Source organism: Camelus bactrianus, chromosome 3, assembly GCF_048773025.1.
Source record: "Camelus bactrianus isolate YW-2024 breed Bactrian camel chromosome 3, ASM4877302v1, whole genome shotgun sequence".
NCBI classification, from domain to species: Eukaryota; Metazoa; Chordata; class Mammalia; order Artiodactyla; family Camelidae; genus Camelus; species Camelus bactrianus.
Window position 1 is genome coordinate 89,402,425 of NC_133541.1, and position 23,898 is coordinate 89,426,322.

Genomic DNA, 23,898 nt, shown 5'->3' on the forward strand with positions numbered 1-23,898 from the left:
ATACAGTCTACAGTCGTATCCTAAGGAAATACTAAAACAAGTTTGTAAAGAGACATGTAATTGCAAAACCGGTTACACCATCAATGTACACCATCAGAGACTAAATAAATGATGGTACCTCCATGCAATGAAAACTCGGAGTCATTAAAAAGAACGAGCTAGATCTTTGTATTTCTGTATGGAAAGGAAAGGTGTCCAGGATAAACTGCTACACCGTTTCTTTTTTAAAGTACATCACTGAACAGTAAAAAGTAAAAGTAACAAGATCCCCTTCATGTAAAAAAAAAAAATCAGTATGTATTTCTTGACCATCTTTATAAACAAGTCACTGGACTGGACACTGGTGGAAACAGCAGTGAATAAAACAGATATGTTAGTGGGAATTAAGACAAAAACTAAAGCAAATACATCTGTGATTATTGATCCCATGAAGAAAACAAAAGGGGTTGCGAGTGACTTTAGAGGACCCTATTTTAGTTAGAGCGATCGAAAAAGACCTCTCTGAGAAGGTGGCATTTTCTCCGACTCCTGAATCATGTGAGAGAACCTGTGGGAAAATTGGGTCGGGGTGTTAGAGGGGTCTGCCAGGCAGAGGGAACAGCAACTGCAAAGGCCTTTGGCTGGTAAAGGAGAAAGGGTGCCTGAGGAACAAGTGCGTGGCTGGAAAGTCAGGGAGGGACAACAGACCCGCAGCCTTGCTGACCGTGCTGGGAACTCAGGCCTTATCGTGAGGAGGAAAGCCCAGGTCTGAGCAGGGTGGCGACCTCCCATCCTGCCTGGAAGTCTCCCCGGGAAGCTACCTGCAGGGTGGACTGCAGAGGAGCGAGAATGGAAGCAGGAAGACCTGCCTCGAGCATCCAGGAGGGGATGGTGATGCCAAGGCAGGAATCCTCTACGGCTGCCATTCATGCACATCTTTAGGTATGAAGAAAACAGTTCGGAAGAAAAGGCGCCAGCGTGTCGGGGCAGTAGGGGATTCATTTTCCCCCGAGTAGCTTAAGTGAGCAGTTTGCAATGACGACGCACCATCTGTTAGTCTCCACGCAGGCGTCGGGGCCAGCCCCCTCCCGCCGCCGCCGCGGCAGCCCCCGCCCGTCGGCCCCGCCCGCCGCCCCGCCGGAAGTGCTTGTCCGGCTCGCCGCGCCGCGCCGCGCCGCGGGAAGATGGCGCAGGAGGCCGGCGATATGGAAGATGGGCAGCTTTCTGACTCGGACTCCGACATGACGGTGGCACCCAGCGACAGGCCGCTGCAGGTGCCGGTGAGTGCGGAGGGCGGGCGGGTGCTTCTGGGCTGGGAGCGCGGAGCCCGCGCTGTGACGAGGGGCGCGCGAGCCGGCGCGGCGGGGAGGGTGAGGGGCGGGCGGGCGTCCCCGGCCTGGCGCGCGGAGCCGTGGGCCGTACGAACCTGGCCCGGCATCTCGCTGCGAGGCGGGGCCCGCGAGGCGTGCGGCCTCCCGGAGGCGGGCGTGCAGCTGTCTCTTCCCCGCCTCCGGCGCTCCGCTCCTCGTTTTCTCAACCTACAGGCACCGCTAAGTTGTCCCGTAAGGACGGATTTTTGAGGAAGATGCAGAACCTGAGACTATCGGCCCGCAGACAGCATGGCGCTCATTGTCGCCCTGAAGAGATAGAGAGTGAGGACTAGGGATTAAGTTCATCAGTTGCTCAGGGGCCTGGTCTTCCATTTTCCTACGGAACCGAGCTTCGTCATGCCACAATGTGGCACCGGGTTTTGTGTTAGCCTCCCAGTTTTCTAAGTCGGAGTTTGTCTGGGCTGCCGTGCTGAGTAGCAAGCTCTTTTGAGAGGGCTTTACTGTCAGGCTGCCCGCGTTCGAATCCTGGCGCCGCCACTGTGTGACCGCTGACAGGGTATCTAGCCTTGCGCCCCTGTCTTTAGAACAGGAATGGTAGTAGGACGCCCCTGATAGGGTGGCTCTAAGGCTTCAGTGGATCCTGAGTAATGGCTGACTAGTGGTAGCTGCCATTATTATTTCAAGATACAAAGACTTACCTTCTTGACTTAACGTCACCCCACCCCCATTCCTAGTGCATAATAGGAACTCAACAAATACTTTGTTTAATGTTTGTTGAAAAAAGCAAAGGTGATTCCTTTTGCATAGAAATGTCTTAGGAAATCGGTTCCAATTTATTTTGTTTTTCAGTCTCTTTCAGTTTGTTTTCCTTAGATTGACCCATGACTTGGTCAATTTAATGCTATGAACTCTGCAGTTTTAAAAGCAATTTGTCGGAGATTCCTACCCAAAGGAGTACTGTCTAGTCTAAAAGGAATATAGTCACAAAACCACGTGAAGTTAGTTGATGTGTCCAAACGCATGACACGCATCTTTGGAAAGAAAGAAAACATTGTTTTAACTGCTAGTAACAGTTATTTTGTATGTCATTGTCAAACATTCTGACAGTAACTGAAGAAAATCTTCTAAAGGTGAGAATTAAGAGCTTTGGTAATTTTTTAGAAAGAGACCTTAGAACTAAGTGCTACATTAGCTATATAGAAATAAGAATCTATGGCTTTAAAATTGGAAATTCCATATGGATCTTTAGAAATACAAGAATTGGATTGGATTGTCTTTGAAGATCATTTCTGCTTCAAAATGGTCCAGCTGAATCCCTAAATAATTTTTTAAAATAGCACATGGTGGATGGAGTTAATGTGTTTTGTGGAATTGATTGTATTTTCTTTCACTTGCAGAAAGCCCTAGGTGGGGACTGTGCAGTGAGGCCCTTCCAGGGCACTGCAACCACTTGTGCGCCAGTATCACATTATCGGACTGTTAAAAGTGTGGATTCAAGTGAAGAGAGTTTTTCTGATTCTGACGATGACAGCTCTCTTTGGAAACGCAAGCGACAGAAATGTTTTAACCCTCCTCCCAAACCAGAGCCTTTTCAGTTTGGCCAGAGCAGCCAGAAGCCCCCTTTTCCCGGAGGGAAGAAGGTTAACAACATATGGGGTGCTGTGCTCCAGGAACAGAATCAAGATGCAGTGGCCACTGAACTTGGTATCTTGGGAATGGAGGGCACTATTGACAGAAGCAGACAATCCGAGACCTACAATTATTTGCTTGCTAAGAAACTTAAGAGGGAATCTCAAGAACATACAAAAGAATTAGACAAAGAGCTAGATGAATATATGCATGGTGGCAAAAAAACGGAATCAAAGGAGGAGGAAAATGGGCAAGGTCACCTCAAAAGGAAACGACCTGTCAAAGACAGAATAGGGGACAGACTAGAAATGAATTATAAAGGCCGATATGAGATTACAGAAGATGATTCTCAAGAGAAAGTGGCTGATGAAATTTCTTTCAGGTGAGCATTTAAATTTGTCCTACAAGTGATCACTTGACCAACTGTCTTCCATTTGTAGGAAATAAAATAGATTCCAGATACATTAATGATGATGTTCCTTTCTGAGATTTTTAAATTTAAGGCACAAACTCTGGGCTTATGTGGTTATATGTATATATCTGGGTGTTCTTAAATTTGAACAGACTTGATTGAATAATTTTGTAGATTTTTATGAACTTTTAAGCAGCTCTTTGCACTTAGTGCTATAGAATTCTTTAGATAAAAAGGTCTTTTTAAAATCACGTGAATTTTTTGAGTGTTTTCAAGCATTCATGACTTTTTTCTTTTTACAACTTTAGTGAGGCATGTTATACATATGATAAAATTCACCCATTTTAGGTGTTGATTTTTCAGTAAATTTCCCAGTTGTCCAACCACCAGCATGAAGCATTTTTAAAATATTTCCATCACCCTTTAAGATCGCTCATACCCATGTGCCCATTTAAAGTTAGTTCCTGTTCCCATTCCCAGATAACTGCTAATCTACTTTTTACTGGTATCAGTTTGCATTGATACCACACACACACACATCCATATTGGCTAATACACTTTGGCAATTATGAATAATGCTGTTATGAACTTTCACATGCACATCTCTGGACATGTATTTTCATTTCTTTTCAATAAACAGAAGTAGAATTGCTTGATGTTTGGTAAATTTACATTTTGTGTATTTTTAACATGAAATTTTAAAGGTTGAAATTTTGTTTACTTTTTAGTAGCTCTAAATCACTAATGAACAGTGTCACAAATTTGAAAACAGATATGTTCAAGAGTAATATAGCTAGGAGGAAAACAAGTGTTTACTAGTACCAGATTTTTTAAATACTGAGAGAATTTGGAATTTGAGTGCTGGAAAGGAACTTAGAGATTTTGTAAACCAAAGCCCTCGCTTACAAATATGAACCAGTAGTTGTGTGGCTTGCTCAGAGTCAAACCTGGAACTAAATTCTAGCCCCTTGTTCCTAGTCTAGAGCTCTTTTCTCAATAGATAAGAAAGGAGCCAGGTCTGGTTAGGGAACACCTAAGACTTCTTCATCTTTATGAAGTATGGCTTCTGATATTAGAAGTGCTGCTTACTTAGGCTCCCTATGCTTTTACCTCTCAATGGTAAAATAAAAATAATAAAACCCACTTCATAAAGTTGTTAGGATTGTACTTATCCCATAATAAGCCTTTAGTAAATATTAGCTTTATCCTTTGTTCTGAGGCAGTGAGACTGTAAGGGGAAAATCCAATCCATTTTAAAGTTCCCAGACAGCTCTGGAGTTAGAACAACTAACTTTTAGGCATCGTAATTTAAAAGCATGGTGTATGTTTATTTGTTTTGATGAGAGTGGACTGGTTTTATCTTCTTTTGCTTTTAGGCTTGCATTCCCCTTGCTGTGTGCATGTCTTTTGAAATCTGCCATGATCCAATAAGGCAAAGTGAAGAGGCCAGTTATTAAGACCTGAGATGGAACCCTGAGGTTACTGTCTCCTTGAGTGACCCCAGATAGGAATGTTTCCATGTCAGTGATTCCAACATTATATTGAAGGTTTCGAAAAACAAATGTTATTAGAATGAGATTTTAATTATAGTTGGGGACTGATTACAGACTAAAGGTAGATTTCCTCAACTACACAACAAATAAAGAGATTAATATTATTTTATTTGTTCCTTATCAGGTTGCAGGAACCAAAGAAAGATTTGATAGCCCGAGTAGTGAGAATAATTGGGAACAAAAAGGCAATTGAACTTCTGATGGAAACTGCTGAAGTTGAACAAAATGGTGGCCTCTTTATAATGGTAAGACTAACTGCTTCGTTGTTTCTGGTTTTGCATTGTATTATGTGATTTTTTTATACAATGAACTTGTCTTTGTTGGATTTCTTATTTGTGAATCATTACAGTGTGTTTCAGATTTTTTAAAACTTCATAAATAATGAAAACTGAATTTAAAAGTTCAGTATAGTCAGTTTTTGTAATTAATACTTCCTTACAAAAAAGCATACATAAATTGTAGCCTGTTAGTGTGCAGTCAACAACAAATCTCTTACAGGATTCATTAAAAGTAGGGGCTGAAATTTTAAGAGAAAACTTTGATGAGAACCTGGAAGCTCAGATTTTGAGAATATAAGTTTTGGCATTTGAGGTGCCTTGTTTTGATTTTGGGTCTGCAACTTACTAGGTATGAGATTTGGCTAAATTATTTGACTTCTCAGACTTCAGTCTTTCTTGTAAAATGGTTTCAATCCCATATTATAAGGATTAGATAAGATAATGTATATGAAGTAATTATCACAGTGCCCAATACTTAGCTACGGTGAACAGAAGTTACTTTTGGTTCATTTAATTCATACATTCTTGAAGATTGGTTCTTGGGGACACACAAAAATAAATCTTATCATTTAAAAAGCACAGATAGATATAAAGTATATCTGAATGTTAAAATTTCATGAGTGGTGGGGGTGAACAGAAAAGAAAATGTCTAAAGAGGCTTCTGGCATTGGGGAAGCAAAAATGAAAAAAGGGTTAAAAAACCACTTTATTGTTCCAGAATGGCAGGAAGATCAGTTCGCTGGCTGGGGCAAGATCACAAGCGGTAGCATTTTATGCCATATAATGAATTGTTTTGCGGATCTCATTTAATTCACTTTTCACCACAGGATGAGGATGAAGTTTGAGTGGCTTTCTTGTTTATTCCTCATGGATTTGAATAGTAACATCACAAGAGACCAAATTAATATTATGCTGTGGAAATGGAGAGAAAAGAAACCAGTTAGAATCCATAGCACTGGCTGTGGAAATAGCCTGTGAACATAGATTATGGAAGTTAACGAAACAAATTATAATAATCATGAATGTACTGGCACCCCTATTTGTGTCACTGTTTAAGTGACAATTTTCATTCAGCTGTGAATGAAGGTAAAGATTTTATCAATATTTTAGGACTGTAATAATAAAAGCAGTGAGTTAATGGAAATCTACTGAATGTTGGGAAAACACAAGTCCCCATTCACTTTTTTGATTCCTTCTTTCCTTGTGCAATTTATTGTTGTGTGTTATGGTCTAGACTCAGGAAGCTTATGTTGTAGTTGGGGATGAGGGAAATAGTCCATAAAGAATAAACACAGTATCTTCAAGTGTGCTAAAAAGTGATACATGCTATGGGGAAAAGAATAGATCAAATGAAGTATGGAGAGGAGAGAACACTGCGGTTAAACAGGAGTGGTCGCCGCTGACCTTGATCTCTCCTTAGGAATGCCTCTGAAAGTTGCTTTGGCCATTCATGGGAAGAGTCTACACAGGGTAATTTTTTCGGTTCCTTTTTGTAGAATGGTAGTCGAAGAAGAACTCCAGGTGGAGTTTTCCTGAATCTCCTGAAGAATACTCCTAGTATCAGTGAAGAACAAATTAAGGTAAAAATAATAGTGACCATGACTTTAAAGATCAGTCATAAGTTGACTTCCACTCAGCCTCTAGCTTCATATTCTACTAGTGTCCATTACCTGCTCTGCCTTAAATTGACCAGTTTTGTCATTGCCTCTCTTCAAGTAAAACTTGTGCTTTTTGTAAAGCTTTGCTTCCTCTTTTTCTCCCCTTTCAGAGCTAAGATCAAGATTTCTTTTATGGCAATTTTCCTGGTCTCTTAGCACATAACTATTTTTTCTACCCTCCTACAACTTTTATTAATGAAACATTTTACACATGCTGAATAGATGAAAAAATAATAGGATAAATATGCATATATCCTTCAGCTAGATTCAGGGGTGGTTATTATTTTGACATTCTTATTTTACCTATACAATTTATTTCCTGTACCATTTGCAAACATCTTGATACTCAGCCCAGTAATAAGGATAATATCCTACATAGTCACACCTAAGAGCAATGAAAACAGTGTCATAGCATTATCTATCTGGACCTGACTGCAATTGCCTAAATTGTCCCAAGAATGTATTTTTGAGCTTTTTTCCTCCCCCAAACCAGGATCCTATCTAGATTTCCACATGCCATTTGTTACATCTCTTTTGATCTTTTTAATCCCACGTTTTCCTCTGATTTAGACCTTTTGAAGAGTCCAAGGTCATTATCTTATAGAATGTACCACATTCTGATGATGGCCTCCTCATGCATTTGTTTTGTTCATTCCTCTATCTGTTGTTTCTTATATATTGGAATCTAGGCACTTTAGTATTCTTAGTCATTTTGTATTACTCGAATGCCGTATGGGAAATCTTATATAGTGTGGGTTTTTCACAGCTAAAAATTTGGTATCTTTTGATTTGTTAATCAAGGAACATGATTTACATTTAGCAGATATGATCAGAATTGAGAACTGGCTTCTTAAACAGGAAGGAGATGGCACATGTGTAACACAGTTACAATACTGGAGAAGTTTTGTATTCTCTTTATTATCACACTGGGTGATAAGGGTGATAGGATGTGCTTTAGCTGTACTAGTATAATGTTAGTGGTAACAGATAAATAAAAGCCATTTCTCTTGAGCTGATACTCCATGTGAGCATATTTTGCATCTATTCAGTGTTTCTTTTTTATTTTTTTCTATCTATTCACTTTCAGTTTTTTGAAATGTTATTAAAATTCTTATAGAAAATGTTACTGTTGTTGCACATTTGAAATCTCTATTCCATAACTACTTTTTCCCTCTTTGGAACAATTATTTTGATAGCATAAATTTGTAATGACATAGATTTCCTTGGAAACACACCTTTAAGTGATAGAACACAGTTTATACCTTAATGCTCTCCCTCCTCTCCCACTATAATCCCTGACCAAAAGTGTGTACTTAGAAGGAACACTCTTCTTGGGTTTTTGTTTGATTGTAATATGTTACTCTTTTCAAAGAAATAGCATGATGTGATGAAAAGAATTCTTTTAAGATTTAAAATCTGGGCTTTAATCTTATTTTTGCCATTTAATGATTATATGAGTATGAGCAGATTATTTACTCTTCCTCAGCCTTAATTTTATCACATAAAAAGTGGGGACTTGAAATATCTCCTGCCTATTTAGTAGTGCTATAAAAGAGTTAAATAAAAATGATGTCTAGAAAACCTTTTTGTTAGTAACTAAACCTGAACAATTCCTAGGAATAGGAGAGAAGAAAATGACATTTATTTACCACTCACCTGGCGGTGGACCAAATGTTTCTGACTTAATCTTTATCACAGTCTATTAGTGGGTATTACCTCCTTTGCAAATGAAGAGCAATAAAAAGAATATTTAATTTTAATTTGAGATCACATAGACCACTGACCGCAAACCTGTGTTGCTCTCACTGAATTACTGTCTTTGAAAGGGATTTCTTCTAACTCATTGTGGAGAAAGGGATTTAATGTTAGTAGTTTTTTAACCTTAAACTGCCAGAAACATTGCATTATAATAAAAGAAATGTTTAAAAGATAAACAAATGGGATCTAATTAAATAAGCTTTTACACAGCAAAGGAAACTGTAAGCAAAACAAAACGACATCCTGCGGAATGGGAGAAAATATTTGCAAATGATGAGACTGACAGAGGTTTAATTTCCAGAATATATAAACAGCTCATACAACTTCATAGCAAATAAATAAATAAATAAATAAATAAATAAATAAATAAATAAATAAATAAATAAATAAATAAATAAATAAAAAGCAACCCAATCCAAAAATGGGCAGAACACCTAAACAAGCAATTCTCCAGTGAAGATACACAAATGGCCAATAGGCACATGAAAAAATGCCCAGTAGCATTTATCAGAGAAATGCAAATCAAAACTACAGTGAGGTACCACCTCACACCACTCAGAATGTCCATCGGTAAAAAGTCCACATACGATAAATGCTGGAGAAAGTGTCGAGAAAAGGGAACCCTCCTACACTGCTGGTGGGAATGTAGTTTGGTGCAGCCATTATGGAAAACAGTATGGAGATTCCTCAAAAAATTAAAAATAGACCTACCATATGATCCAGCAATCCCACTCCTGGGCATATATCAGAGGGAACTCTAATTTGAAAAGATACATGCACCCCAATGTTCATCGAAGCACTGTATACAATAGCCAAGACATGGATGCAACCTACATGTCCATTGACAGATGGCTGGATAAAGAAGTTTTGGTATATGTATACAAATTTTAAAAAAAAGAATAAAATAATGCCATTTGCAGCAACATGGTTGGACCTGGAGATTGTCATTCTAAGTGAAGTAGGCCAGAAAGAGAAAGAAAAATACCACATGATATCACTTATATGTGGAATCTAAAAGAAGAAGAAGAAGAAAGAAGACACTAATGAACTCATCTATAAAACAGAAACAGACTCACAGACATAGTGAACAATCTTATGGTTCCTGGGGAAAGGGGATGGGAGGGGATAAATTTGGGAGTTTGAGATTTGCAAATGTTAACTGCTATATATAAAAACAGATTTAAAAAACAATTTCTTCTGTATAGCCCAGGGAACTGTATTCAATATCTCGTAATAACCTTTAATGAAAAAGAATATGAAAATGGAACATATGTATATATATGCATGACTGGAACATTAGGCTGTACACCAGAAGTTGACACATTGTAACTGACTATACTTCAATTAAAAAAAAAACTAAAAAAAAAAGAAGAAAAGAAACATTTGTAATACCTAATAATAGGGGAATGTTGGCTTATAGGGACATTCTTAAAAAGACTGTTCTGTAAGCCTGTATCTTTATGAAGCAATTTTAAGAAAATTAGAAAATGCATTAATAACTGAATTTTTTTAAAGGCAAAGTACACATTTATAAAGAAAGTGGGGCAGGGGACAATAGATTGGTAGGTAAAACACCAAAATGTTACCAACGATTTGGTCTGTTTTGAGGGGCTATAAATGTTTTGACTTTTACGATTTTTCTGCATGTGTATGAATTGACTTGTTATTAGAGGGAAAACCCTGAAGGCAAATAGAATTTTATTATAGGTAATTTCATATGCCATTCAAATAAGGATGTTATAACTATTCTTTTAATTACTACATTGCTAACAATCACAGTCTGTAGAACTTGGAAGCCAGAACTGAACTGAGTGAGCTTCTTTTCAATTGTTATTCATTTGATTTTGGTTTGGTATGTAGCCTTATTTAAGTTTTGTTTTAGAAAATAAAAAATTTGTGAAGAAAACAAGGAAGAATAGTTAGAAGTTGATTTGCTGTATTTTTTAAAAAGCGCAACTATAATTGTCTCCCTCTGCAAATAGTATACGGTTTAGGTTCTTAACTTACACAGTTAATTATAGAGATGTGGATGGAAGGGGGAAAAATGCTCTCAGATTATCTGTTGTCTGCATTTGTTGTTAACATTAACAGTATGCTACAAAGACATGTCTTCGGGCCATTCCCCAGTTTGTTCTATTTAAATTCATAACTCATGGGAATGACATTCCTTTTTAATAAGGCTTGCCATATTTGGAGGGACAAGGGGCACTTCATAATTTTATTTAGTGTTGCAAAGCATTGTACTAGTTAGAATTGTTCTTATCAAGATATTTGGATGTGCTCCCTTAGAAAATGAAAATACCTCTGCTATCTCTCCACTTGAAAATACATAGACCCTTGAAAAAACTGTAAATTATCACACTTTGGGAAGGCCACATAATAAGGTTTCAGAATATGGATTTGGAGAAACCATGCATGACTTTAGACTTTATGCCTTAATGTGATACATCTAATCTTGTGCATTACTTTCCCCACTGAAAACAAAGATAATCCCCACCTTTTAAGGTTCTTGTGCGAATGAAGAGTTCAGACATGTGTAAAGTTCTTAGCATAATGCCTGGCTCATAAAAGTGCTCATTCAGGAAGTGATATCTGGCCTCTTTTTCCTCTGAATTAACCTTTTTTGTCCTTCCTGCGCTGTTTTCTCCCATATGTATCTTCCTCCTTCACCCCAGTCCTTCCTCATTTCTTAGCAAATACTTTTTTTCCTTCTCTTCATCAGAGCCCTCCTTTTCTGAAGGTTTCCCATATCGCCTTCATTTTAGGGTTCCTTACTCCTTTCCTTCCGTGTGCTGCTTATAATCACTTAGCGAAGGAGAGGACGCCCTTTATCTCACCATCCTCCATGTTGATTTTTGTAAATAAGAAGGGATTTGCACTGTGTGCACTTAAAGAATATAATAGGGACTGGCTTGGCTAGTTATTAAGAGTCCCTTTCTAAGGAGGGAGGGTATAGCTCAAGCAGTAGAGCACATGCTTAGCATGCATGAGGTCCTGGGTTCAATCCCTGACATTTCCTCTAAAAATAAATAAGTAAACCTAATTACTGCCCCCTGCCAAAAAAAAAAAAAAGTCCCTTTCTAGAACAGAAGAGGGTGTCAAAGTGTGTCCTGCCTATACTAGCTTCTTTTGTAAGCCTTTGAACCTTTTCTGTATTAGCACTGTCATTTTGGCCTTCTCTTTGGATCCCTGACCTACTGTTTTTTCTCTGCACTCTAAAATTACACTCACTTACCTGTATCAAGTTTCCCAGAAGTTATTTTATGTTTTTCCATGTAATGCTTCAGTGGACATGTACTTTCTACTTGAACAGTTCTCATATGCTCACGATTTTACCTCCATTTGGCAATGTTTGGAGATTTTTGGTTGTTACAATTTAGGGGTGGGGTGGGTATGTGCTAGTGGGTAGAAGCCAGGTATGCTGGTGAACACCCTACAAGGCATACAACAGACTGCCACACAAAGAATTACTTGGCTTGAAATGTGCAATAGTTGAGAATACATATACTTAACAAGATTCTCATACTTTCATGCTATGAAGTCCCTTTTCTGACATCCTGGAATGGATCCCAGTTCTGACTATATTATTTTTATGCCTTGTGATTAAAGTTTTTGACAGAGATTTACATTGTCACATGTTAACTACAGTAATGCTTCAGGGATGGAATTTTTCTTACATTGTGTTAGTTACATGATCATACTTAAATCACACAGTTCAGGCATGGCTCAGTTTCTTAATATGTGCAATCACATATAGTTATGATGACATTTCAAAATTAGTAAATTATTATACCAGAGACTTTGGTAAAATGCCTTCCTATTTGTGATAAATTATATTTTATTTAAATTTTAAATAGTATGATTTTCTACTTTATCTTTACATTTAAAAAACCTTTAACTGTAGATTAATATGTTATGGTAGGGTAAACATTGACCTTAGACCTAACACTAGGTTGAGTTTGAAACATAGCTTTATCCTCAACTTGCAATGAAGATGTATCTAATATCGTGGACTCTGTGTCTATCAGTCTAATGCTGATTTTTTTGTGAGAAATTGAGTATTTTGGATATCATGAATGTAAAGGGTCTGCCTTGTAACAGACTTTTAATAAATGGTAGTTCTTATTTACTACAGTTGTTCCTTTATTGTAGGACATTTTCTACATTGAAAATCAAAAGGAATATGAAAATAAAAAAGCTGCTAGGAAGAGAAGAACGCAAGTGTTGGGAAAAAAGATGAAACAAGCTATTAAAAGTCTGAATTTTCAAGAAGAAGATGATACATCACGAGAGACTTTTGCAAGTGACACAAATGAGGCCCTGGCCTCTCTTGATGAATCACAGGAGGGACATGGAGAAACAAAGTTGGATGCAGAGGAAGCCATTGAAGTTGATCATTCTCATGATCTGGACATCTTTTAGTACAGTTTGAGGAATAAGCCTTTCTAAAATAACATTGTAATAAGCCATTTCTACTGAGATTGTTTTCTTTTACTTTGCACTGATAAGCAGAAATCTGGAGAGAACTGTTTTCTTGTTTTCAATAAAACTGAATATGTGGGGAAATGAATGCGATCAATAGAAACATTGTAAAATTTCTCATGTCTGATAAAATACATAAAAATACATAGCAGAGGATTTAATTTCTCAATCTGTTGCATGTGTTAATTATTACTAGTTGATAGTTTTGTCCAGGTTATAACTGGCCATTCAAAGTTTGTTTTCTTTTTATAATTTATCTTTGCAATGAATTATGATTGGTTTCAAAACATTCCATTAAATATCCTAATAATATTGTTAAGCTATTACAGATGCATTCAAGTTTAGTTCTTCTATGATCTTAGAACTCTTAGGCAGTTTTAATGACAGAGACTAAAATTAAAATAGGTTTTTACTAGTGGTTCTTTCTACTTATTTGTCTGTCCAGAAGTAAATAAACATCAGAAGCTTTTCAAAGAAGTATTGGTTCTTAACTTTGTTTATGACTTCTTATTAGTTACCTTAGTCACATGCTAAATATTGAGTATGATCTATACCTGCATAATTACCATGACATTTAAAAAGTTCCTGGGGGTGGCCTGCCTAAGATTTTTTTACCTTATGTTAAGGAGTCTAGGTATTGAAAATGTTTCATCTGCATGATGTTTCAAATTACTCATTTTTATTTAAGGAAGTAAAGATAGTTTACTTAAGATGCTCCAAGAGTTGACTATAGTTTACAAAATAGATTAAGCAAAAATATTTAGGAAGCAATTATAAAGTATTCTTTACAGCAGTGTACTTGAAGTCTTTCAGTAGTTCCTAAAATACATGGTCATTGAAGTTGGATCTAAGGGTCTAAGCAGAGAAAAAAGAGAAAAATGGTTATTGGTTGCTTTTTATTATTAAAGAATGCAAAAATAAAATTAGAGTTTTGGCGGTCCTTAATGAGTTTCAAGTGACTTTATTTTTTAATCTCAAATATTCTTTCATAAAATTGTTATAACCAAGGAAAGATACATATTTTAAATAGGTAACTGGATATTGTCCCTGAGATTTTTTTTTAACTTTATTTTGGTGATTTTTTTTAATTGAAGTGTAATTGACTTAAAATAATATATTAGTTTCAGGTGTACAACATAGTGATTCAGTTTTCTTACACATTGCAAAATGATCACCGTGGTTCCTGAGATTATTTATTTTATGTGCGGTGATTTTAAAGATACACTATATTAGGAAAAATAAGCAACATTCAGAAATCTAGATGCCACATATCCATGTAAATACTGCTCATTTTTCTGGTGAAACTTACAGTTTTTGAACGACGTTAATGCCTGAGGCTACTTTATCGTCATTAAATGGATTGCTGCTCCCCACCACCTTTCTGGCTTGTTATCATCAACAGTTGTTTTTTTAATTTTTGCAGACTACACAGATTTCTGGCTTGTACTGTATCCTATGTTATATATAAAAAACAGTTCAATTTTTAAGGTTCTTTAAAGTTTTGTATATTAAAATTACTCTTCTCTAGATCTTTCTGATGATCCAGATCTAGGAATGTCTATCCAAAACTTGCCAGACATGTGTTCAGTTAATACTCTCACCAAATCAGTATACTTTGCAGTCATTCTTCCGGCTCAGCCTAACATTTTCCCTACTAGCTGGCTAGTAGGATTGACAATAATAACCTTCCACATCTCTGGCCTAGTAGTTGAGGTGCTCATCCTCACTCATAACCTTACTTTATTAAAATGAGCTTTGTAATCAGAAATACTCTGCGATGTAACTCAAATCCTAGGGGATAAAGTGGATTGGGTTGGTTTGGGTTTAGGCAAGTTAGGCAAGTAACGGTGAAACATAAACGGGACACGTATCGGCCATGTGCAGTATTTAAGGAGGAAAATCAACTAAGAAATAGTGTTCATATGAAGTGATTATTTGTGAATACTTGTTTAGTTCAATATATTTTTAATATCTTTGTCAACTTTGTAGTATGTCTGCAAGCATCCTCATTTTTTAATTATTCTTGATAAGAATGATGTACTCAAGAAAGAGTATTAACACTGAAAATAGCTGTATGCTCTGCACTCTTAAACTGCTGATGTAACTGCTGCAGGTTGCCATGAAGTTAGCAAAACATTGTTACATCTGAAGCAGCAATGTCATCACAATTAGACCAGTAGGATAGTGACGTTCTGGATGAGAATTCCTGTCACTACTGGCAGTGATGGCTTCAGGCAAAGACACTTGTCCTATTCTACCTAAACTTACCAACAACTATTCTGATGCGAATTCACATAAGCCTGCTAACAAGTGAGGTCTCAAGGGTTCTGGGTTTTTGGGTGGGTTTTTCTGTTTTTTGTTTTTGTTTGTTTGGATTTTTTTCTTGTTTTCCAATCTGGGAGCTAGAAAGGTGAAGACAATAATTCTGTCCTTCCCCCGGCATCTATACAGAAAGCTTTATGTTCCAGAATGAAACTGTGTGTATACCAAGAAAGCAAGTCTGACCTGTGCACAAAATTCAGAAGCTAAATTAGTTGTTCTTTTTTTTTTGTGACTGGCCAGGGATTCCTTCAGGCGATGAGTGGGCCTGGGGCAAATGATAGTGTACTGCCTTCCCCCTTAAAATCAGGCCAAAATGAACATCATGAGCAAATTGTAAAGGACAGCATGCGGTTAGAGGTACAGATACCCCAGATTCCCAGCCCCGACTCTCAATCTTGGGGATTTAATGGCTGGTTATCTGTTAGGTGAGCCTCAAATGGCAAAGCTCTATCCTGCAGCTGTGGGGGTCCAAACCTCACAGATGCAACAAAACTGCCTCCATTTGCTCAAATGATGCTAAAATGACTCTATTTAACTCACAAGATATCCTTTCTTCTTGCTTTCCTAATATTCAGGTGTGATGAGATTCATTTGCCTCGGTTTTCATTAAAGCAAGGGATGATCCCAAGACGTTACGTAATGCCTTGGAAAGAAAACATAAAATTCAGGAGTGTGAACCTGAAGGTATTTTCCTATAAGTATTAATAATTTAAAAACTTGTACTGTTTAATATATCTGTGAATAGACATACATAACTATGAACATAGGTCCTTAGAACTTATTCTTAAAACTGAAGGTTTGTACCCTTTATTTCCTCATTTCTCCCTCCCCACAGGCCCTAGCAACCACCATTCTATTCTGATAAAAACTGATGCACTTTCACATAAACTTGCAAGTAAAACTTACACAGCAATACCTATTCAAATAACCCAGTTGCAATCTTAGATAAACTGAAACATTTCACAACTATATGTTCACCTTTTTCTCTACATAATGCCAACTCACAGGTTCATCAGAAGTAGGCGCCATTAATATTAAAGCTACAGTACAGTGTGTATTTTTAAAGTTGTACTGTATACTCAGGTTGAGAGCTATGGGAACAGTTAGGCTAGATTTACAGATAAGACTCCTTGCCCATTCAATGCTCCTATTCAGTAGTGAATAGTTTCAAAACATTTTCCAAATTTATATTGATGATTCACTTGTGAAAAGCTAAGTTGTTTCTTTAAACGAAAATAGAATATTTTGTAATAAACTGTAAGAGGAGATTTCAGGCTAGGATTCCTAGAAGGAAATGTGTTTATGTAACTAATTTGCAAATTTTTAATGGATAAGCAATTAATGTTGAATAAGAATATACTTTGCCAAGACAGAGATGATAGTACAAAATATAATTATTACATGATATATAAAGTCTGAAAATATGGTTCAATTTTCTTACAAAATACACAATACAGTATAATAAATAAAACTACCATTTGCCTTGAGATGATTATTTGATATGTATTTTTAGCTGATATTTTGAAAACAAATGTAAAACTAAGTATATCAAGACATATAACAGACTTAAACATAAAATTTATATGGTTAGTAAGACTTTCTAAAATCTTAATATTGGGCTTATTTCGTGTAACAGTGTCTTATCAAGTCATTTTCAGTTTCCTAAGTAGGTTTAGCATGGTGACAGTATTACTACTGACTTTATCTTTTTCATTTACTAGAACTATAGGAACTACAGGGTATAAACTGAGTTGAAGTCAATAACGAAGAACTGTTTTGAATGCATTATTCTTGACCTTACTCTTTGAAACTGTAATTTGGCATGAGTTTCACATATTTATTACACTTCTGCCATTTAGTTGACAATGTTCCTAACAATTTTTAAAAGATAGTTAGTGACTAGGGTATGGAACATTCTACCTTACAGAGTAAAAATGAAAATTAAATGAGAATATTTTTAAGAGAAAGCAAGTTTATTTAGAGAGATACACACTCCATAGACAGAGTGCGGGGCATCTCCAAAGGTGACAGGCGAGAGCCAGCCCCAGAGCATGAGGTTGTCTAAGAAAGGGAGATTAGCCCAAATGAGAATTAAATGAAGCGAATGAACACTAAGTAAATGCTAGGTATGCTTTCCTTCCATTTTACCATTTTTCCTATAGGAAGTGATACAGCTATTTAACAACATAAAAATAAGAACACAGCATAGAAGAGATGGGGCACCCTAAGACCAGGCCAGACTACTATTCAGTAGTATCAAAGAATCAGAAATAGATGTACAGTTAAGACAGTAACCTCAAGTAACTCTTGTTTATCCAGCAGCAGTTGCAGTAGCAGCCACGTACTGTATGGCTATTTAACTTAGTACTCAGCACAATTTATTCACTCACATATGATGTTTTATTCAACACTCAAAGAATCCTTTAATAGTTCCCACTTTATGTTTGAGGAAACAGAGTCTCATGGTGGTTAAGTGATTTGTACAAGGTCACATAATTATCCAAACTAAAGTTCAGCGAGCTAACTCTTAAGTCTATAGTACTCACTCCACATCACTCGCTCTTCCTGGTAGTGAGAAGACCAATGAGGGAGCACTGCTCTTTAAAAAAGGATGTTGCTCTGCCCCCAGACCTACCTTCTCGGCAGGAACAGTTAGAAAAACTACTGGGCAACTTTCATCTCAACCTAATAAAGCTATGTTTGGTGTAATACACAGCAGATTGTTTTTTCCTCTTAGCATGCAGAAGCATGTGGGATCCACGCCGGCCCTTTGGAAGACTCTCTGTTTCTGAATCACAGTGAAAGGCTTTGCCATGGGGAAGATCGTAAAGTTGTCTTGAGGAAAGTCCCACCAGAAATAAAAATTGCAGATATGCCTCTGCATTCACCTCTCTCCAGGTACCAGAGCACTGTGATCTCCCATGGCTTCAGAAGGCGACTGGTCTGATGAAAGGAGAATAAAGTGATAAAGTATTTGTCTTTCTCTCCTATAGATGTTTAAATCAGTTGTACACTTGTATTTCGCCTACAGGTTCAATTTGTTCAAAGGCTATTGGTCAGTTGTATGCTTTATGCATTATAATAGTTTAGAAAGGAAATAGGCTCTGAGAACATCTGAGATGAAGTGGGGGAGCAAGGAAAACTATCTCACTGAAATTAATGTCACACCAAATAGTTAAGAAATGCATCTACCTTTACCACATTCCTCTACCTTTCCCCCTCACTCCATCCTTATTATTCATCCCCTTCAAAATTCAGTGTCAGGTGAGCCAAACTGAAATAGGGTTGCAGTGGGGTTATTTGTGCTACTTTTCTGAGTCCCAACACTCTTTTTTCTGCCCTATCCCAGCAACACACACTTCCCTAAGGCTATAGACACTGGTAACTAATCAACGTGGTAATTAGAAGTGTCTGGTAGACAACTCTATGACACATCATACAATTTTAGCTGAGGTGAGCTTTCCCTATTAGTTCTGTGTATCCAAGTAGCAATTCCCTATAGTGAAAAGTTGATTCACATGATTGAACAACATAAAAATGACCAAATGCAAAAATGGTGCACCATGTGTTAGGCAGTATGGCGGTTACTCAAATAATTACACACAGAATTACCTTATGATCCAGCAGTTCTACTTCTAGGTATATGCTCAAAAGAATTGAAAGCAGGAACTTGCACAGGTATTTGTGTACCAATGTTCATAGCAGCATTATTCATAATAGCCGAAAGGTGGAAACAACTCAGAATGTCCATCAACAGATGAATAGATTGTTGAAGAAGAAACCCTACTCTTCTTAGGTTCTTCTGACTGGTTTAAAAATTAAATTTACATGAGACAGATTAACAGGAGAAAGTCAAACAAAAGTTAAATAATAGGTATACATGGGTGATACCTAGGAAAACTGAGTAACTCGCCAAAATGGCTAAAACCCTCACCTTGGATACCATCTTCAGCTAAAGACAGAGGAGAATGTTGGGAGTATTGGTTTTTGAGACTTCAAAGGGAAGGAAGGCAATTGACATGGAGATGAAAAAGCAAATGTTTGGTAAATAAATGTTTGCTGGGCCAGGCAGAGACAATGGGACACAGAGTGGACTCTGATCTCTAAGAGTTCCCCTACCACAACTTGCCATGTTCTTTGTAGATATTTCTGGGGATAGCTCTGTTCCTATAGTGGACCCCTTATCTAAATTCTTTTAGGCAGTTGGGGGAAGGTCAAAAGTTCTTCCTGAGTCTTGTAGGTCTTGATTGTTTTCAGCTTAAAATAATTCATATGGCAGAAACATTTTAGGGTAGCGAATTTTGTTCCCCTACAGATAAACAAAACGTGATATAGGAAATGGAATATTAACCACAAAATGTAATGAAGTTTTGATACATATTACAACATGAAGGAAACTTGAAAACATGCTAAGTGAATAAACTGGACACAAAAGGACAAATGTATGATTCCACTTGTGTGAGATACCTAGAATAGTCAAATTCTTGGAGAAAGAAAGAATAGTATTTACCAAAGGCTGGAGAGGACGGGAGAATGAGGAGTTACCATTTAATGGGTACAGAGTTTCAGTTTGACATGAAAAGTTCTGTAGATGGATGGTTACACGATAGGGTGAATGTACTTAATGCCACTGAGTTGTACACTCAAAAAGGATGAAAGTTGTAAATTTTATGTCATACATTTTACCACAATTTTTTTAAAAGACCATAATGGGTCTGAGCTATGCTTCATTCAGCCAAGTGTTCATATCTGATAACAGCATCAAGGAAACGATTACAAAAAAAGATACAGCTGTCCATCTAACATCAGTGTATAAAGATCTGTAAAGAAAGCATAAATAAGGTAATGTACACACACATACCCACACACACAGTTAAAAAATGATTAAAGAAGACAATTTAGGTTATACTAAACTGAACTTGAGTCACTTGCCAATTTACTGACACCAGGTTGTGGTGAAGGAAAGTGCAGTATTTATTGCAGGTGCCAAGCAAGGAGAATGGGAAGTTCATGCTTAAAAGACCCAAACTCCTTGATGGCTTTCAGGAAGGGTTTTTAAAGGCAACATTTGGGGTGAGATTAGAGGGGATACGACTTTCTTCTGATTGGTTGGTGGTAGGTAACAGGGTGGTGTTTCAGGAATCATAATCATCAACCTGGTTCCAGCCAGTTTGGGGTCTATGTGCACCCTCCCCCAGGTGAGGGTCTTAGTTCCTGCAGAATAACTCAAAGATATGAGTCGTATTATGTATATCCCTTGAGGAGGAACTAGGACTCTGTTTTATGACTAAACTGTTGTTTCTTGACTGTTTTTCCTTTGTTTCTACATTCCTTCACGTTGCTAATTAGTAACTGCTTGTGCCTGCTCTTTGGAACTCAGGAAGACCTCTGAGACTAAAGCCTTTTTCTACAAATAAGAAACAAGGGACATGAAGGAGCTTTTATAGTGGAGAAGGTCCCACAGGGTCCTGCTTGGTTTCAACCTCCCATCTTCTCAGCTTGCTTCTCCCAGTGTGGAACCATCACCTTATGATCTAGGGCAAGGGGAATTGGGGACCCAGTGTTCTCAGAAGTCTCTGCCCAAAACAGAGCTTCTAAAACATGAATTGGGGCTGAGCAGAAGGGAGTGAAAGAGTAGAAAACTAACAAGATGGCTATTGAGTTGTTCAGGCCTGTACTTTTAGCTAAACTGATGTTATGACCAACAGGCTCCCCTCCCTGTGCACTGTTGTCTTAGAATAACTTATCCTTTTTTACCATAGAGGTCTTGAGAGAAGGTCATAGACTGAACCTCAAGAAAATGAACAGACCTTTCTAAATTCCTCCATAACAACAGCAATTTCCTATCAAGATGAATCTGTAAAATGCCCTGATTGTTATCACCTTTTCTGTTCCATCTAGTTTTTCTATGAAACCTCAAGACCTCAACCCCAAGATGGATTCACAGTTACTAAGCCATTAGCCTGCTGTGACTACCCTTTGCCTGGCAAAGCAATTAAGTTGCTCTTTTGTTTGCTGCCAAACTCTCTTTGAATTCGCCTTTTGGGGTGCAGAAGCAGATTTTTTGGTAACAGGAGTCCCCTACCTTTTGGCCACACTTGTGTGGGACTCAGCCTCAGAAACAGGCAGCTAGAATCAGGATGAAATGCTGATGTCCTGCCCCTCCTAGAAAGACAGCCCTCCAGCTGAGAGCTGTAGGGAGAGGAACCCTGTGCTCTTGGCTGCACCAGTCTGGCGTAGAGTTTTCCTGGTGGTGAGCTGGGAGGGGGAAGGGGAGAGGTGGGTCCTGGTTCAAACACCTCAGCATTCACTGAACTTTAGGAGATTTTCTCAAATAAATATTTCTTTGTTTGCTGTATGCACCCAGGACCATGTCCAGAGACTTCAAATATTTGTCCCTTTATAATTATCACTGATTTTTCTGAGTAGTGAGTCTGCAGAGCTGCTCATATTTGTCATGCTGAAAGTGGAACTCTAGCCTTACACTTTGAAAAATAGTTCTAAGGAATCCCGTGGTTCTGTTGCCAAAAGGTTAGCCCCTGTCCCTGATGAGCCAAATTGAAACTCAGAGGCAGGGTCTTGGAGCTTAGAAGAAAAGAAACAGCTTTATTACTTTGCTGGGTAAAGGGGACTCAGAGCAGGCTAGTGCCTTCAAAACTGTGAACCCATCTTGGGAATGGGGTAGGGTGGTTATATAGGCATAGCTCAAACAAGAAAACAATAACAATCAACAGAATTATTTTCTCATCATAAGACTTAGAATGGCGTCATGATTCCCCCAGGCGACCAGTTCTGAAGAGGTTACTTTTACTTTTCAATCTCTTTATCTCCTAAGTGCCCAAGGCATGGTCTTGATAATTTAGGCAATTTTGTAAGGTTACAGTTCCATGACCTTCTCCCTGGAGAACAACTTAGAAACCAAGTATGATTATTACTTTTGATTACTGGAATAAAGCAGAAACAGTAAAATCAATAGCTTTATTTAACAACGAGCCTGGAGCTGTAAGTAGCAACCGGTCAATCAGGTTAGTTAACCGTTTTAAGGGCAAGCATAAAAATAAGCAATCTGTTAGCCTAAATGCAGCCATGTTATTAATTCTTCAGTTCTTTAGATCCAAGTTCTCGAGAAAACGTACACTCCAGTCAGAAGAATTAGAAGAGATGCTAGAATAAGTCTGTTTCCTCACCTGAGAAGTACTGGAACCTAAGTAAAGGTATGTGAGGAAAAAGAACAGTGAAATATTTATATAATTATGTCATTTGACTCTCCAGTTCAATCCAAACTTGAGAAATTGGTGGGAGGACCCCACAAAAGAGTTATTTTATATGTCTTATTTAAGAAAGAAAAAGCAGGTAGTTCTGAACTTGTAAAAGCTATTCAGGATAAGTCAAAGATTTTTGCTTGCTACAATCTCCTACCTTGCTGCTAAAATATGCCTGAGCCAATTAACCCACTTCTCCTCAAGGGTAAGTATTGGCAGGACTCTGTTCCTGTCAAATATTTCTCCATTATTTTCTCTTCTATGGAAGACAAAGGAAAATTTAGCTGTCAATGGGATAATTTTCAGCAAGGTCTTCAAGTTAAAATTGGAGATACTTCTTTATGTCTGTGTCACTCAGCTAGAATTTAAAATTCAAGGTGACACCTGAGGCCCAGTTTCAGAGCAATGAGGCAGGACGAAGGGGTACCTGGAGCTGCAGAAGCTCAGCTGAGTAGGGTCTTTCTACATCTCTAGGAATAAAATGGGGGAAATAATCGTGAACAGAGGAGTTGCACTGAACAACGTACAGTGCTTGGTTCTTGCTTCATGAAAACATCTGATTATACTGCTCACATCCAGTTGTGCTAATAGTGAGGTCTGACTTAGTGAGTCTTATCACCCTGTGGTATCAGTTATTCTGTCTTTCTTCTTACTTTTCTCTAATTTTGTGTGACCCCAAAGTTATTTCCCAGTGAGTGATTCTCTTTCAGATTGTTCCTCATCTAATTTCACTCTCTTAAATGTAATTGTGCTTTTGGCCTCCTCCTTTCAAAGCTCCCCCTCTCCACAATGGGTTAGTTTGAGACTGTAAATTTCCTTGCAAGAGGGCTGAAATATCATGCTGCATCTTGGCCTAGGTGGGAGATCTCTGGGATTTCCCAGGTCAAAAATGCCAATACATAATATTTTCACATACTGAGAATTCTGGTGATCATATTTGACTGTTACTAATTAGCTTTCAGGCAGGCTGAGGGACCACCCAGAGCAGGTGAATAGGTGTCCCCCACATAGGGGAGTCCGGCAGAGAAGATGAGCAGCAGCTGGAAGGCAGCCAGTGCTTTACTCCCCAAGCTGTGTGCATCTAAGTGCATACTGGGGCTGTGGCAGTACAAAATTATTCACTGAAACTCCTCTGGCTTTTACATGATTTACCAAAAGAAGCCTGGCCCTCAGGAAACATCTTTTTCTTCTTTTAAGAATGTGGCCAAAAGACGCTGAAACGCTGGCAGCCAAA

The 23,898-nt window shown here is 37.8% G+C and overlaps 2 protein-coding genes across 2 annotated transcripts; both read left to right on the forward strand.

Annotated features, from left to right (window-relative positions):
* Positions 1-1,100: 1,100 nt before the first annotated feature.
* Positions 1,101-14,025, forward strand: PHAX (phosphorylated adaptor for RNA export). The gene is made up of 5 exons (XM_074360592.1): positions 1,101-1,259; positions 2,708-3,321; positions 5,029-5,149; positions 6,679-6,762; positions 12,751-14,025. Exons 1-5 carry the CDS (start codon positions 1,164-1,166, stop codon positions 13,018-13,020), a joined length of 1,185 nt encoding a protein of 394 aa, XP_074216693.1. The 5' UTR covers positions 1,101-1,163; the 3' UTR covers positions 13,021-14,025.
* Positions 14,026-14,158: 133 nt separating this feature from the next.
* Positions 14,159-18,671, forward strand: SPMIP10 (sperm microtubule inner protein 10). The gene is made up of 3 exons (XM_010971558.3): positions 14,159-15,390; positions 15,978-16,086; positions 18,140-18,671. The coding sequence occupies exons 1-3, from the start codon at positions 15,305-15,307 to the stop codon at positions 18,347-18,349; spliced, it is 405 nt and encodes a 134-aa protein (XP_010969860.1). The 5' UTR covers positions 14,159-15,304; the 3' UTR covers positions 18,350-18,671.
* Positions 18,672-23,898: the final 5,227 nt, after the last annotated feature.